At 39.9% G+C, this 17,974-nt stretch overlaps 1 protein-coding gene across 5 annotated transcripts in view; it reads right to left on the reverse strand.

The window, feature by feature from the left end:
• LOC137021429 (inter-alpha-trypsin inhibitor heavy chain H3-like) overlaps nt 1–17,974 on the reverse strand; it is a 19,434-nt gene continuing 1,460 nt past the window's right edge. For 3 of the 5 annotated variants that reach the window (XM_067387836.1, XM_067387835.1, XM_067387833.1), the window contains exons 3-17: nt 17,334–17,497; nt 17,038–17,142; nt 16,792–16,954; nt 16,603–16,713; nt 16,374–16,502; nt 16,141–16,257; nt 15,709–15,877; nt 15,347–15,457; nt 14,872–15,053; nt 14,594–14,773; nt 14,229–14,356; nt 13,988–14,160; nt 13,285–13,314; nt 9,938–9,979; nt 1–1,401 (exon numbers count right to left, since the gene is read on the reverse strand). In XM_067387836.1, coding sequence (XP_067243937.1) covers nt 1,193–1,401; nt 9,938–9,979; nt 13,285–13,314; nt 13,988–14,160; nt 14,229–14,356; nt 14,594–14,773; nt 14,872–15,053; nt 15,347–15,457; nt 15,709–15,877; nt 16,141–16,257; nt 16,374–16,502; nt 16,603–16,713; nt 16,792–16,954; nt 17,038–17,142; nt 17,334–17,497 — 2,013 coding nt within the window. In that variant the 3' untranslated portion in view covers nt 1–1,192. The remainder of the gene's footprint in view (nt 1,402–9,937; nt 9,980–13,284; nt 13,315–13,987; nt 14,161–14,228; nt 14,357–14,593; nt 14,774–14,871; nt 15,054–15,346; nt 15,458–15,708; nt 15,878–16,140; nt 16,258–16,373; nt 16,503–16,602; nt 16,714–16,791; nt 16,955–17,037; nt 17,143–17,333; nt 17,498–17,974) is intronic. The other 2 variants (XM_067387837.1, XM_067387838.1) reach the window with 2 other exon arrangements.

Here is a 17,974-nt window from a genome sequence, read left to right on the forward strand (position 1 = left end):
AATGCGAGAACTTCAGTATTCATATCATATTTACTGGATGCACAGTTACACAACAGTTCATTCTGGACAAGTGGCATTTCAGGAAATAATACTTATACATTCATTTAATATAATGCCATATTACAAACTCAAGGTCATTGTCCAGATCCAGAAACATGAGACAAACATCAGGGGGAGCAGAAAACAGAAGCCCAAACACAACAGGAGACAAGCAATGAGAGTATCATGGTTTGAAAAGAGATGAATTAGTGGTGGTGAGGTCACGCAGAGATTGTGAGAGTTTTCACAATGTTATAGCAGTGACATTAGGTTTCACAATCTAATGGTGCACAATCAGTAAACCTGAGTCAGATGACCTTAGTGATCTGAAGGTTTTTTTGTTTGCTTTTAACAGCATCCAGTGTCTCAGCATGTTTAATTTTGAGGATTTGGCAGTCTAGTCAAATATTTTAGAGATATGAGAGCAGTTACAAACTGTAGAACAGGGCGAGTAATGTCAACAGACAAATCAGAATGAGAAATAGTATGATTTTTGTAATCAATTAGTAATACATTTTTGTTGTTTCCCTTGAGAATACTGGTAATTTTGATGTGATTCATACAGGCATTTAAAGAGCTTGTGGGGAGAAGACAGTGAGTATGGAGCTGATATAAAACTTTGTGTCATCAGATCAATGATGTAACCAAGAGGAAGCAACCAAGAATGAAGATGCCACAAAGTGTCTAAAGTGTCATTGACTCATTGTAAACTTCTTGTTTATTGAATTTGTTTATATTCTTTTGCAATGCTTCTTGTTTGCGACTGATTTGTCTTGTGAAATATAGCGTGAAATGGGGAGAGAAGAAAAGTCCTCAAAAAAGAATAATTTTTGCATTTTATGTTATCACAATATGTTGAAACATTCAGTTGAGTAATCCCACATATGAAAGTATGATGATCTGTTCTTTTAGATGGATGAGTCCTTTAATGTAAGTCTTCGCCATTTTATGCACATTTCCCACTTTATTGTTCCACACTCTCCTCCTCAAGCTGCATGAGATGAGGTATCATTCATGTCCATAGCACAAATGGTGTGGAAGTTTTATATTATTAAGGATTTAATCAAATATCTAACACTACTAAGCATGAACAATAGTAACAGTGATGCTTTTTCTTAGCAGAAAGTAAGCAATTTATTTGTCAAAAGCTTTCTTAAAGACTTAAATCAGCTTCACTGATGTTCTCTCGGGTTAATGCAGTCTCCGATGTCTGAACATGGTCTGTAGTGTGAGCCCTTTGCTTTGCATTGTAAGAACAGTAAGCTTTCACTGCAGCCGCAGTAGCAAAGAGAATCAAAAGAGCTGCCAGTCCAAAACCGTCGAACATCAACCTCTGCCCCGTCACATCCACAAAGTCAGCAGCTGAAGATGAAAAAACAATTTAAATGTCATTTTCACCATAGGAGATATTCCAGCCTACACAACCTTACTTTTTTTCAGCAGTGAATTTTCAGTGAATCAAACTGAAATTTTATGTAGGCCTAAGACTGCTCTCTTCAAAAAAATTCTTAAAGGGTTAGTTCACCCAAAAATGAATGCCAGCAATGCCATTCCTCTCTCAAGATCCATAAAGGTACTAAAAACATATTTAGATCAGTTCATGCGAGTACAGTTCAATATTATTATAAAGCAACAAGAATATTTTTGGTGCTCCAAAAAAAAATAAATTAATAACGTCTCATTTAGTGATGGACGATTTCAAAACACTGCTTCAGGAAGCTTCATAGCATTATGAATCAGCGTGTCGAATCAGCTGTTTGGAGCGCCAAAGTCATGTGATTTCAGCAGTTTGGCGGTTTGACACGCGATCTGAATCATGATTCGATACACTGATTCATTATGCTCCGAAGCTTCCTGAAGCAGTGTTTTGAAATCACTAAACAAGTCTTTATTTTGTTTTTTTGCCGCACCAAATATATTCTTGTCGCTTTATAATATTAAGGTTGAACCACTACACACATCGGGCCCTAAAGGTAGCAGCCAGAAAAATGGACCGCAGCTGGAAGAAAACAAAACTAGAAGTTTTTCGCATTTTGTGGAGGGAATGATTGAGTACAGAAAGGCCTTACAAACTGCTAGATTTTTCAAAACTTTTAGAAAAAAATAACCCTAGGTATTTATTTGATACAGTGGCTAAATTAACAAGAAACAAAGCTTCAACTTCTGATGTTTCCAAAGAGCACGGCAGTAATGACTTTATTAACTTCTTTACTTGCAAGATTGACAATATTATAGAGAAAATTATAACCATGCAACCGTCTACTACAGTATCACATCAGGCAGTGCATTGTAGTATCCCTGAAGAAAAATTCAATTCATTTACTGCTTTTGGAGAGGAAGAATTGTCTAAATTTGTTAAATCATCAAAATCAACAACATGTATGTTAGACCCTATACCGACTAAGCTATTGAAAGAGATGCTTCCGGAGGTCATAGATCCTCTTCTTAATATCGTTAATTCATCTTTAATCACTAGGATACGTACCGCAAACTTTTAAGCTGGCTATTATTAAACCTCTTATTAAAAAACTACAACTTGATCCTAGAGAATGTCAATTACAGGCCGATCGCAAATATCACTTGATCTGATTCTGTCAAAAAGACTAGCAAAGGCAGTATCATCACCACTATGTTACTTTTTAGAAAGAAAAAGTATCTGTGAGGATTTCCAGTCACAATTTAGACCTTACCATAGTACTGAGACTGCTCTCATTAGAGTTACTAACGATTTGCTCTTATCATCAGATCATGGTTGTATCACTCTATTAGTTTTACTGGATCTTAGTGCTGCATTTGACACTATTGATCACAATATTCTTTTAAATAGACTCGAAAATTATGTTGGCATTAGTGGAATTGCACTGTCATGGTTCAAATCATACTTATCTGACCGTTATCAGTTTGTAGTAGTAAACGAAGAGATGTCATATCGATCAGAAGTTCAATATGGAGTACCGCAAGGCTCAGTACTAGGAGCGTTGCTTTTCACTCTGTACATGCCACCCTTGGGAGATATCATTAGGAAGCACGGAATTAGTTTTCACTGTTCCGCTGATGATACTCAGCTCTATATTTCTTCGCGCCCTGATGAAACTTACCAATTCACAAAATTAACGGAATGCATAGCTGATATAAAAAAATTGGATGAGCAGTAATTTTCTACTACTAAATTCAGAAAAAACAGAGATTCTAATTTTTGGACCAAAAACTTCTTCACGTAATAACCTAGAATACTGTCTAACACTTGATGGCTGCTCTATTAAGTCTTCGTCATCAGTTAGGAACCTGGGTGCGCTCTTTGATACCATTCTTTAATTTGAAGGCCATGTTGTTTCTAGCATCTGTAAAACCGCATTCTTCCATCTTAAAAATATATCTCAACTACGTCATATGCTCTCAATGAAAAATGCAGAACGTCTCGGGTTACGTCTGTAACCCTGGTTCCCTGAATAAGGGAACGAGACGCTGCGTAGTCGCTTTGAGATTCGAGCTTCTGCGTAGTCGCTTTGGGAACGCCTCTGCGCGTTTTGTCTTGAAGCACTCGTGAAATCAAACCAATAGTGTGACGGGACGTCAGTGCGGGTGACGTCATGGACCAGGAAGCTATAAAGCACTCCTGAGAACAAAGAACGCCAGCTTCTGATATGGATGAAGCAGACGCTCACAGGCGTGCAGGGAGTATGGCTAAGCTACGCAGCGTCTCGTCCCTTTCATGGGAACATCGACGCTGCGTAGTCGCTTTGGGAACGCTATCCCAACTAGGCCATAAGACCAAGTGCCTGTCTGTTATCTTACGACGAGAGCACCGAGGACCCTGGAGTGGAGCCCAAATCAAGGTTATACAACCTAATGAAGGTATGCTGAGATGACACCCAGCCGCATCACATATCTCATTAATGGGAACCCCCGAGATCAAAGCCTTTGAGGCAGCCATACCCCTAGTAGAGTGTGCCCAGACAGCCAAAGGTGAAAGCTGCCCGTATGACTCATGGGCAAGAGAGATGGCCTCGACCACCCACTTGCTCATTCTTCCTGATCCGGATTAATCAAAGGAGGAGGACAAAAGGCCTGCAGTACAATCGGTCCTGGGACGTTTATAACCAGGTCTAAGATGAAGGAAAGCCCTAAACATACCAGGCGCAGATTCCAAACATGAGGGAGCAACCGAAAGTGCTTGAAGATCTCCAATTCTTTTGAGAGATGATATTGCCAACAGGTGGACAGTTTTAAGAGAGAGGAATCTTCCAGACACCTCCTCTAATGGTTCAAAGGGAGCCTCAGCTAACCCTTCCAACACAATAGCCCAGTCCCAGACCGGAGTTTTTGTATGCACAGAAGGCCTCAGCCTCTGGGTACCACAGAGAAAGCGTATAAATGGGGAGTCTCTTCCACAGAAGAGTCCCCCAACAAAGCATGATAAGTGGAAATGGCCACTATATAAACCTTCACGGTAGAAGGAGATAAACCATCCAAGTTTTATACTTTGTGAAAATGCAGCACAAGACTGATAGAAGAGTGGAACAGGTCCAGCTGACGTCTAGCCCCCTCAGAGGCCAGGCTCAGAGTTTCCACAACTCCAGGCGGGAGTAAATTATCATTCCGCCCGCTTGAGACAGAAAGTTCTGTCTGATAGGGATCTCCATGGGGGAGCAGTGTAGAAGAGACACTAGGTCTACAAATCAAACTCGGGTTGGCCGGAACGGGGCTATCAGTATGAGATAGACCATCTCTAGGCAAACCCTCTCCAGAACTCCTGGGAACAGAGCGATCAGGGAAATAGTGTGTACAGACGTAACCTCTGCCACGTCTGCACCATGGCATCCAACCCCAGAGGGGTGGATTAGTCAGAGCACCACAGTGGGCAAAGAGATGTTCTTTCGAAGCAAATAGGTCAATTTCTGCACGACCAAAGTTCTCAAATGAGCTCCACCACCTCAGGGTGGAGACTCCATTCCCCGGGCCTCGGCCCCTGCCTCAACAGGATGTCTGCCCCCACATTTTGATGCCCCTGGATAAGTGCTGCTCTCAGGGAGAGGAGCTTCCCCAGGGCCAACAAGAGGATCTGATGGGCTAATCTGCACAACTGGCAAGGCCTCAGACCCCCTGATGGTTGATATGAGAGACCACTGACATGTTGTCTGTGCGAACCAACACATAGTGGCGACCCTTGGGTCTGGGAGGAAGTATTGAGTACTCAAAATACCGCCATCATTTCCAGATGATTTATGTGCCAGGAAAGTAGATGGTCCTCCCAAAGACCCTGAGCCAAGCGACCACTCATGATCGCCCCCCAGCCTGTGAGGGAAGCATCTGTCGTTAGCATTACACGACGAAAAGGAGCCCCCAACACAGATCCCTGGGACAGGAACCAAGGCTTCTTCCACATGACTAAGGCACGAAGGCATCGCCGCGTGACCTTAATCATGCAAAAAGGATTTTAATCATGCGAAAAGATTTCTTCTCTGAGAAAACACCTTGGTCCTGAGCCACCACTGTAAGGGTCTCATGTGCAGCAGGCCAAAAGGTATCACGTTGGACGCAGCTGCCGTAAGACCCAACAGTCTCTGAAACTGTTTTGCAGTGTGTGACTGGCCTAATTTCACCCCATTCACGGCTGAGAGAATGGAACGCACCAGAGCAGGAGACAGACGTGCCTGCATCATGATGGAATCCCAGACTACCTCTAGACAGTTGGTAGTTTAAGCTGGAAGAAGCACACTCTTCTTGGCATTAATTCTCAACCCTAGCCTTCTGATGTGAGACAGAACAACATCTCGATGTTGGACTGCTATATGCTCAAACTGAGCTAAATTCAACCAAGTGTTGGTATAATTCAACACGCGAATGCCCTGGAATCTCAGAGGAGCCAGAGCTGCATCCACGCATTTTGTGAAGGTGTGGGGTGAAAGAGCTAGGCAGAAAGGAAGAACCCTGTATTGATAAGCTTCCCCCCCAAAAGCAAATCTGAGGAACCTCCTGTGCTGAGGATGGATGGATACATGAAAATACCCTCCAACCCTCTTTGGAACAAAGTACAGACTGTAAAACCCTGACAGCTTGCTGGGAGGAGAAACCCCTTCTTTAGCTCCTTTTTGCAAGAGCGCCAGAACTATGTGTTCCAATACCAGAGACTGCAAGGGGTCCACCACTATAGGGAAGACCCTGTTAAATTGGGGCGGGCGAGACCCGAATTCTGTAACCCTTTTCTATTGTGAGCAGTACCCATTGAGAAATAATTGGAAGTTTCCATCTACCAGAAATCTACTAAGGGAACCAGTCTCTCAAGACTGGCCTCTGGTGTTTCTTTTTTTTTTTTTTTTTTTTGAGCATTTGACTCAGCGCCCTGAAGCGGCGAACCGGCAGGGAACAACCGAATCAAATGTTGACCTGCCCTCCTCAGAGGGTCAGTGGAGACTGCTGCGCCCTGAAGCACACGAGGTGGCAGGGTTGGCAGAACGGCCCCCTGAGGGCACCGAGGAGGGGCGGATACCATATAGTGTGGTAAAGAACCCTCTTCGGAAGGGGGCTACCCTCGATTGTCCCATGCCACTGGCGTCAGGACCTTTTCGAAGCCTTCTTGGTGATAATAACAGTCTGCAGATTCCACAAAGACTTCAGCTGTGTTGCCTGTCCTGGTCCCCAAGCTTTCTGCGGGGGAGCACGGGTGGCGACACTTTTTTTTTTTTTTTTGAATGAACGGTCAGACCAGTGCCCTGAAATGGCGAACCGGCAGGTAACAACTGAACTGACCACTCTATGACCCTCCTTTCCTTGGAGGATCACTGGAAACCGCTGCGCCCTGAAGCACACGAGGTGGCAGGGTTGGCAGACCGGCTTCTTTTCTTTTTAAATTCCTCAGAATTTAATGTATTCAATATTTCATTTAATTCTCAAATTAAATGCAGCCAAAAACAAACAGTCAAAAATGACAGGCTGAATATATTAGAATACAAAAAGAATTATAGCTCGAAATAGTTTGCAATATTATAGGGAAAGAGAGAAAGGGAACTCCCGTCTACTCAGTTCCCTCCAAATATATATAAACGTATATATATAAACATATATATAAAATATATTACGGACACGATATCTATGCGCAGCCTCGGCAAACGCGAGATCCGAGCCGTATATTCTTTATTGCGGACTTAATCTGCGCGCTGCCTTGGCAAACGCGAGATCCGAGCTATATGTTCTTTATTGCAGGCTTAATCCACGCGCTGCCGCGGCAAACGCGAGATTCGAGCCTTGCGTTAGACTTTTATTCCTTCGAGAATATAGCCAACAGGAGTGGAGCTAAAAACTCTCGCTAGTGCATACTTCTCTTTACACTTCGGGACATTTTTATGAATGAACACTGTCAGCTGTGAACTGACGTGCATGCTCCACTCTCAGCAAACAAAACATTGTGTGCATCCTTACTCGCTTTGTAGTATAGCACTGGAAGGAACGCAACTCAAACTGCTGTTCACTTTCTTTATATATACAAATATATCTTCAATATTTGTAAGTTGACAAATTCAGAAAGATATTTAACTTCTCAGTTAAATCGAGAAAATAATCAGACAAGTATTTCACGGTCTGAATATTAAACAAAATAATCATGGCTTTTAAACACAATTGATTTGTTTTTGATGTTAGAATAAACGTGTGATTTTGAAACACGATATGTGTGTGAGGTGGCGAGTCCTCAAATCAATATCACAAGATCCACCTCCTCAGAGCTGGACATGTGAAGTACCGGTGCCTCAACGGGGGAAGAAACCGCAGAGCGTGCTTCCACCTGGGAGACGGCACTGAAACTGGCAGGTAAGGGCAGAGAAAGGGCAGCGCCCGTCTCTAACCCCTCTGCCAAATTCATCTGCGAACTCCATGATCTGAGCCGCCGCTCTGCCTCAGCAGATGCGCGGGACCCGACCACGAAGAACGCGAGCCGCGGCACCTTCCTCAGAGAGCGCCCGGCGGGAGTGGAGAGGTTTTATATTACAATGCTCGCAAACAACCCCCTCGAGGGCCGCCTGGGCATGCTCCACTCCCAGACAAACAACACAGAGCTCGTGTGTATCCCCACCCGTGAAGTAATGAAAGTAGGGAAACACACGGTCTGATGCTGTTTGCTCGCCATTATAGTGTCTTTTATATACTATATATATATGTGGTGTAATACTGATACTCTTGTTCTCAAACAAAAGAGATCATTTCTGTATATGTAAATGACAGACAACACCAAATAAGACACACGATAACACAGAGCGCTGCTGAAGACACAGAAGCTGGCGTTCTTTGTTCTCAGGAGTGCTTTATAGCTTCCTGGTCCATGACGTCACCCGCACTGATGTCCCGTCACACTATTGGTTCGATTTCACGAGTGCTTCAAGACAAAACGCGCAGAGTCGTTCCCAAAGCGACTACGCAGAAGCTCGAATCTCAAAGCGACTACGCAGCGTCAATGTTCCCATGAAAGGGAACAGTTAGTTCATGACCTCAAGGCTAGATTACTTTAATGCTGTGTTCACACCAGACGCGACTTGCGCGAATAAATCGCGCTATTCGCGCGTAGTTGGGCGCTTGAACATTTTGAGTTTACTCGCTTCATTCGCGCGTGAAAATCCCTTCACTACAGACGCGAATTCGCGTCATGAGAGGGGCTCTCCCGCTCCTTTATGTGTCCCAGACTCTCCAACTGCTTTCTACACACTTCCTCTGAATAAACACAACTTGTCAGTGGGGAAATAATTGTAAATTACAGCGAATAAGCTCAATTGGTCGTCTTTAGTTGGCTTGTAGTCTTAATATGTATGTATATGTATATATAGCTCAAATTGAGTAAAGACCGTTTTTTACAACTTATCAGATTGTCCGACCTCCTCACTCACTTTCTTTCAAACACGATCCTTTTTATTTCTGTTTCTATAAATGTATGAAGATGTACAGCGACGATGATTTTGTCCTCCATTGTTGTTTCGAATTTCTGCCTCAGCTCGCTACGTCACGTCACTACTAGAGCAAGCTCCTGATTGGTTAACGCGGCGCGGAAATTCGCCAAAGTTCAGATTTTTCAACTTGCGCGATTCACGCGAATCGCTCAATTCGCGCCGCAGGATGTCAATTCGCGTCTTTGCATTGACTTAACATGTAAATCACTCGCGCTTACCGCTTCATTCGCGTCCGGTGTGAACGCACCATAACGCTCTACTGTGTGGTTGTTCTGCTCGTTTGATAAATAAATTACAGCTCGTACAAAATGCAGCAGCTAGAGTTCTTACTAGAACTAGGAAGTATGACCATATTAGCCCCGTTCTGTCAACACTGCATTGGCTTCCTGTTAAACATCGTATAGATTTTAAAATCTTGCTAATTACTTACAAAGCACTAAATGATTAAATGATTTAGATCCCCAGTACCTGAGCGAGCTCTTAAAGCATTATAGTCCTTCACGTCTATTGCGATCTCAGAATTCAGGTCAGCTGATAATACCTAGAATATCAAAATCAACCGCAGGCGGTAGATCCTTCTCCTATTTGGCACCTAAACTCTGGAGCAATCTTCCTAGCATTGTTCGGGAAGCAGACACACTCTTGTCAGTTTAAATCTAGACTAAAAACGCATCTCTTTAACCTGGCATACACATAACACATTAATTTTGTATTTTCAAATCCGTGTGATGATGAACCCATAGGTCATCATCACGCGTACATCAGCAAAAATATAAATTAACAAATGAATGATGCACTGGAGTCGGTCTTTATTACACTACAAGATGGTTCTGAATTCCGTCAAAATACACAGAGAAACAATTTTCCAACAGCTGTGCAGAATTTGCTTTGATTTCATGGAAAAATCTGAAATTAGTTAAGCAGCAGATAAAAATCATGAGTGATACCCTTAAATTCTTACTGACCTTCGTAATATTCATACAGATCGTCATAGTTCTGTCCATCAGCTGTGTAAATAATACAAAGAACACATTTAATACATGCAACAAAGAACAATTTTGTTCTCATAGATTAATTCATAATCTTAGAGAACATCACATACTAAATTCGTAAAAATAATTATCATAATTTTCCTTAACATTCTTTCATTGACGAAAATAACTATATATAACTATAAATAAAAAGCAGTTTTGAATGACAAAAAAATTTTCATCAATGAATAAAAACTAGATGAAAATGTTGGGGGGAGGGGGAGGGGGATTGGGGAGTGATGGGGCGATTTGGGAAGAGATTTTTTTAGTCCGTGGGTTTCTAGTCCAAGTAAGACATTCCGATCCGAAAATTTAGTCCTAACCTTTTCCCAACCCCTAAACTTACCCATAACTTATACCTAAAATCAGAGGAAAATGATAATTGAATAACACTGTTGTGGAAGCACCTAACCCAGGTTGTAAGCCTAAACTTGACCTAAATGGCAAACTTGTCCCTCAAATCTGATTGGTTGATTGGAATGCACCGTTTCATAAAATGGTCAAAAATATAAACATCTGGGAGAAAGAGAAGAGCAGACATATGGATAAATCTGAAAAAGTGTGACAACGCTAAAGACAGCTTAATTCAGTCCGGTTTTCTGTGTGCACACAGAAAGCCACCTCTCAGACAGGGCCAGAGTACTGAATTGAGCGCTCTTTCATGTCTTTTAGCACCTGAACAGACAAATGCACACAAAACTGTCAAAATGTTAGTTTTGGTGATTATTGACATAAACACAGTTGGTTGTGTCTTAAGTGAATGTAAACAGTAAGGAGAATATAGGATGTGTCAGTGTATTGGATTCGTGCATTCAGCCTTAAAGGGATAGTTCACCCAAAAATGAAAATTTGATGTTTATCTGCTTACCCCCAGGGCATCCAAGATGTAGGTGACTTTGTTTCTTCAGTAGAACACAAATGATGATTTTTAACTCAAACCTTTGCAGTCTGTCAGTCGTATAATGCATGGCAATGGTAAAAAAAAATCTTTGAGAGATTTATTCGAAACTATGCCAGAGCGCGTACACACCTCACGCACCGGATGCCGTGTGTGCGCTCAAGGCAGTTGGACATAGTGGTGTATTAGGGGTAAAAAATGATATAAATACTGTTCGGTTTCTCGAACAAACCGATCGTTTTGTGTCTAAGGACATCAATGTGTCATCACGAGCCACAGGGTTTAATTTGGATTTGTCTGTACATGTTTTTTTTACACTTATAGATGGTGTTCCCATTGACATGCATTATACGACTGACAGACCTCAACGGTTGGAGCTAAAAATCAGCATTTGTGTTCTACTGAAGAAACAAAGTCACCTACATCTTTGATGCCCTGGGGGTAAGCAGATAAACATCAAATATTCATTTTTGGGTGAACTATCCCTTTAAAGTGACAACAGCTTAATAAACCATGATGCTGTTCATCATTAATGTTTATGAAACAACAAAATAAAAAGAGAAAATCACTCTCAATCATTCACTTTAATAGATTAAGCATACATATTTAATTTTACATGGTTATAAATTAAATATAGAATAATCCTTATTAAATATAGGATTATTCTATATTTAATTTATAACCATGTAAAATTAAATATGTATGCTTGAAAGAATTTAAAATGTTGTATGAGAGTTATTATAAAGAATGCATATATCATTAATTGAAAAGATCATGTTCTTGTTTCTTTATGAGAAGGGGATTTTAGATGACTAAATGTACTCTAGATTTAGTTTACTATAATCGTATGATATTTAGTAGACTAAAACTAGATTAAAACTAAAACAATTCAGATGACTAAAATATGACTAAAATTAAATGACATTTTAGTCAAAAGACCACTAAAAATAAATCGAGATTTCTTGTCAAAATTAACACTGGTGAACAAAAATGATTATTGTCGTGTCTTTTGCATACGACTATGAAGGGACCTTAAAATGCACACAAATATTCTGTACAAGAAATCGGCTATGGAGTGTATGTGTGTAATGAACCATTTTCTAATCTGCCTTATTATACAGACAATATTAACATTCACAGGTTTTAGATTTAACTTTGTGTTTCAGTCAAACACTTCTGACATTACCACATATGCAATACATAATAGCTACTGATTTAAAAGGGCCATTTCCTGTATGCTGTGCCTTATCTGTCCCTGAAGAAAATAATATTATTAAAAATTAGACTGAAGCTGCTCCCAAGATGATTGTTTGTATATAGGCTATATATAAAACATAATACAACAATTTAAACATATTTAGGGCCCAAGCCACCAAGGCACAGGGCCCTATTGTTTTTTTTTTTCAAACATCCAGGGCTTTTTGGGGGCCTTAACATGCTCAAAAACAAAGAGGTTGGGACCTGGGCATGGCAGGGGGGCTCGACAGCGGCCCCTTAAATGGGGTCCGAAAACTTCATCGATATATAAAAAATGCTTGGATTAGTATGAAACTCTGTACACATATAGACCTCATCAGGCCTAACAACTTTCGTGCTCTATGTTATACACCAGCTCAACAGGAAGTCAGCTATTATGGGTTATTTGAAAAACGCATGCTCTGGAATTTGCTATACTCCTCCTAGCCGATTCATCCGATCACCACCAAACTCGGTCAGCATGAAGACATTGAGGATGCTAAATTGCGAGCGGACTTTTGATATCTCAAACAGTTTGGCCGTGTCGAGGCAACAAATTTATGGCAAGATAAGGGAAACATGAAGTGTGTTATAACCTCTGCATACATTGATTGATTTTGATGAAACTTCATCACATGGAAGTGACTACTGTGAGTCTAAGTTATAGCGCCACCAACCAGCAGCAGTTTGTTATGGGTCACCAAACTCACTACACATATTGTTCTCATTAAGCCGGACAACTTTCTAATTTATAGTCATTAGCTTCGAGCAAAATATCTTACTTCCTGTTGGTTTGAATGTGGATTTATTTGACAAATCAAGCTCTGAAATTTTAACTACTCCTCTTAGGGAATTCATGCAATTGGCATCAAAGTTTCTGAACATGACGACAAGATCATGACTAAAGATGCTTAATTTCGAACTATTATAGGATGTCTCGAATGGTGTTGCCAATCATTGTTTAACTTAAATTAAATTAAGATTGTATGTTTGGATGAATTTAAAGTGAATGTACTATTGCAGTTTCACTCAGATGTGCATCACAATACAGAAGAAAATATCTATCAGTACTTCCATTTCATCCAAACTTTAAAATCTCTGCAATAGTTTGAGTAAATTAACTGTTAGTTCAACATTTTATACTTACATGCAGAAGATGAAGGTTGGAAACCCCTTCCTGATAAAAAAAACAAAAAAAAAACACAAGTGTTATTCACAGTATACAGTGGGCAACAAGTCCAAGACCAAAACTGTGATTTTCTTTTATTTAAACCTGGGGGAAAAAAAAAAAGTTTAGAATTTTGAACATTCTAAAACAAAGTAATGTCGATGTAATGAAGAAAAAGTATGACGATGAAATGAAGAAGGAATATTTAAGATTCTGCACTCAATATTGACAAAAAGAGACATACTGAAATTCACGTCAATCCAAATTTACTCAAACTGTTATGTTTATAATATGAAATAAACTGTACAGTAATAATTTAAAACTATTTCATAAGTGATTATGACATTTTAACACCCTTGTTTATAGATAAAAATAAATGCATGAATACAGTCGCTGAATCTGTTCAAGTTCAGATACACAATCAGATACATATAGGATACACAAACTAAACTGACGCACAAATAAAGTAGTTTCATGCATTTTATTAGATCTTTTGGTTAACGTACGATGCAGTTGATGCAAAACTTGATTAATACATTCTGTAACTTTTCATATTGTTGCCGTCACCGTCACTGTGTTTATTTTACTGCATAAAATGGACCTTGCTCTTTTGTTAAAGGTCAAATATTTGCACACTTTCATTTACAAGGTTTGTAAGATACTAAAATAACTCAGTTCTCACCTTTAGGTCTGGGATCCTCTTCTCCCTCTTTGGGTTTGTCGGCAACTTCCACTTCATCTTCCTGTGGCTTAGTGACGACCATAGAGGTGAGGGGGGTGACAAACTGGTATTTCAGAGAGAGTTTGAGAGCTTCTTTCTCTTCATCCTCTTTCTCTTGTCCTTTAAGAAGCACTCTGAGACAGAAAGATGTCCTCAATGTCCAATTTAAAACGCAAAATGTCGTATCACTCCATAAACTTACTGCCTTTCCAGAAGTTGCTTCACTGTCAGGTAGGCCCACAGTCTCTGCATGAAATCTTCATTCTCAGGTGGGACATCACTGGGGTCTTTTATCATTACAGTGTCCTGATACGTCACACTACTGACTTTCTGCTCAGAAATAAAAATACTAATGAACATTTTCATCAGGAATGTTGTCATTACCACTTTCACCAAAAACTTTCTCTGAAAATAAAGTGATCATTATTCCAAACTCTTAAACAATTGACCATCAATGATCCCAATATCCAATATCATAACCTCAGTTGAGACTGCTGAGAAAAAAAACCCAGCCCACTCATTCCCTATCAATATGATACAGTTTGTAAAGCACCATGATGATCTTACTGATACTGCAATGACTTCAGTGCTGAAACTCTCCACACTGTTGTCTGTGATTTGTCCTGAAACCACAATCTCAGAGCCGTTGAAGTACAGGTTAAAGCTGGTCTTGGTAAGGTTTGTCCCTCCTGTGTATTTAAGTTGAATATCAGTGAGGAGAGGGACGGCAACTTCATCATAGAAGCCCTACAATATAACAAACCAAAATAAAGGGTTTAAATGCATTCAAACACAGAACAGATAAGAACTGAGGATGAATTCACAGCTGATTCTCTGTAGTCCACCTGCAGCTGTAGATCAGCATCCGAATCTTCATAAATCCTGCGAGCAACTCCACCATTTTCCAGTGACATCTTTGTCAGGAAGTCAAAGTTAACATCATGTCCAAAACCAAGACAATAGAGGGGAAACTTCAGCCCAATGGCCTTTTTCACATTGGCCATTATCCTCTCTATGTTAGTTTCACCTGTTAAAGAGAAAAATAAGTTAGACTACCAACAGTACATGCTTGAAAATCAGGATTATGACATTTTTTGAGTGATCAGAAAACAATGGATGCATTGGACGATTTCATATTTCTTATTCTTTTCTCTTACTGACAAAAACGAGAACCAAATAATTCATGATAATAATCTTCTGGTCCTGCAGGCATTTTAATTAGGTCTAAAACCTTTTATTAACAGGTCTTCTAATGAGACTGAGTGAACTAGTGCTACGATAAAACACCATTAGCTCGTGTTTGTCAGTGTGAATCTGTGCCTGAAGTGGGATCTCCATCAGTCAGCAGGATCAGGATGGAGGCGGTTCCCTCTCGTGGATGTCGATTGATCATGTCCACTCCTGCTAGAACTGCAGCGTTTATGTTTGTGTCTAAAAGAAGAACAAACACAGTTGTGTCACTTTGAGGAACAACTTTCTTATTCCCCATTTAGCATTAGCAGGGCTCGACAATAAGGACTGCCCAATGGCCCGGGGCCAGTGTGAACGCTTATTTTATAGGCCCATTTTCTTTTTTTTTACTTTATTCATTTTTTGTTAAGGGCCAAGTGAAAATTTTAACCACTGGCCCGACCAGACCAGTAGAAAAAATCCTTAGAGTTGAGCCCTGATTGGGAACTCACTTCCTCCTTCTCTGATATCCTTCACAAAGGATTTTGCTTTCTTCAGGTTTTGCTTGTTAGCTTTCAGGAGTTCATGCTTCCATGTAAGAACTAAATGATCAAAGGTGATCAATCCAAAGTGGTCATCCTCATCAAGATCACTTAAAATCTTTAGCAGTGCCAAACGAGTCTAAAGAAAAACACTTCTGTCAGAAAACCTGAAAGTTATTCTTTCTCCATTATGACTGTATATTAATTAACGGATATATTAATTTACTAATTTAAACTAAGCAAATCCACAGTGATTTCAATACTGAAATCCCTGTTCTTTAAACATATAAATGCAGAATGATGCAAGATCCTTCAAAAAAAATGTACTTCAGTGGTTTTACCATCAACATTTTCATAGCTTGTTATCCTTTTGGTTGATTTGGCTGAAACGTTGACATTTACCTGATCTATTTTTCTGCCGTGCATAGAACCGCTCTGGTCAATGATAAACACCACATTTTTGGGAATACGTGGAACATCAGAAGGTGCAAAGTAGTGGACAAAATAGCCATTTGATACCTGAGAGAAAACAAAAGAACATTCTGAATATCATTCATGTCTTTACATAGTCAGTCTTTCAAAATCCTTTGCCATATTTATTTTACTCTCATAAAGCACGTTATTGATAAATGTACCATGATTTCTCCTTTGGGATTTAATCTCTCAACATCGTATGTTATAAGCAGGTCACCATTCAGCCCATTTTCTCCACAGCTTTGACACTTGGTCTGTTGATCTCGAGTGGGGTAGAAGGTCACCCATGCCTGAAATGATCAGTTTGGTCATCTGGTCACTTTGTTTGAAGTGTAGTAGCATAATGAGAACATCTAAGCTAAGGGTTTTACCCTCATTTTAAACTCTTACGTCTTTGTCTGCTCTGGTGGTTTTGATGGCATTGGCCAGATCACCGGTGCTCAAATCTCCTTTCACCTCCAAGAAGGAAATTCCTGGTTTCTCTTGGATGTGTACATCCATCTAATGTGAGTAAAAGAAACATGATCTTTCTATCCATCTAAATTGATGATCTATTTCCCTCTTTGTTTCTTCTTCTACCTTGAAATCTGCCACCGGCTGCATCGGTTGGGCATTGATGAGTAACTCATATTTGCCGAGACGGCGCTTTAGCAGTTCTTCGTAGGTCAACTCAAAGGTCACTTTACTAAAAGCAGCCACCGTCACTGAAGTTTTAAAGTCTTCTAAAGTCCTTCCAACAGATCTGAAATAGAAATGAATCACAGAATATTACTAAACATGATATAAAAACACATTTTATGGACCTATTTTTCTTATGTCCAGTACTTGATCAGTCCAGCACTTTGTCCTCGAGATACTGCTTCACTGTACTGCTGCTGAGCTTCCTGTTTTTCCTTCACCACACCATCATATGTCTTCCCCTCTATGGTCCTATGGAGAAAATGACAATGATCCCGTCATAATATGTGTATTTCATACATACAGTACTTCATAAAATAATTAATAAATCTTTATTTTGTTGTTGTTTAGCTGCATTATAATGGACATGACCTGAGACCAACATATAAATGGCTTCTTTACCACTTTATCTCTACTTATGTAACACAACTCATGTTCCCTACATTCTGAATTTGCTGATGAAGGCAGTCTTGGGTATCTTGACCTCAAACTGGATCTCTTGAGATTCATTCAGTGTGTTCGCCACACGGCTTGTGATGACCGTTGTGGCGTAGCGACTGGTGACCGTGGAGTTGATGTAGAAGCTGTATATATCCACATCTTGTTTCTGTTGAGACATCAAACAGTTCAGTCAAATTGGATGGTGCACATTTACTCCTTTTTCTGTGGGATTGTTCAAATATTTACTGCATGAAAATGGCATGAAGAAAAGGCCTAAACAACAAATACATTTTGATGACTACATCTCAGTGTAAACTATTGAGCAATAGATAGTTCTCTTTACTCAAACTACATTTTAAATGATACACTGCTGTTCAAAAATCAGTAAAATCTTTAATTTCTGAAAGAAGTTTCTTAGGCTCACCAATGCTGCTTTTATTTGATATAAATAAACCCCTTAAATCAGTAATTTTGTGAAATATTTTTGCAGTTTAAAAAAAGATATTACATTTTAGAATATAGTTTATTCCTGTGATGCAAAGCTGAATTTTCCACATCATTACTCCAGTCTTCAGTGTCACATGATCCTTCAGAAATCAGTCTAATATGCTGATTTTCTGCTAAAGAAACATTTGTTATTAGT

Source organism: Chanodichthys erythropterus, chromosome 6 (assembly GCF_024489055.1).
Source record: "Chanodichthys erythropterus isolate Z2021 chromosome 6, ASM2448905v1, whole genome shotgun sequence".
Taxonomy (NCBI): domain Eukaryota; kingdom Metazoa; phylum Chordata; class Actinopteri; order Cypriniformes; family Xenocyprididae; genus Chanodichthys; species Chanodichthys erythropterus.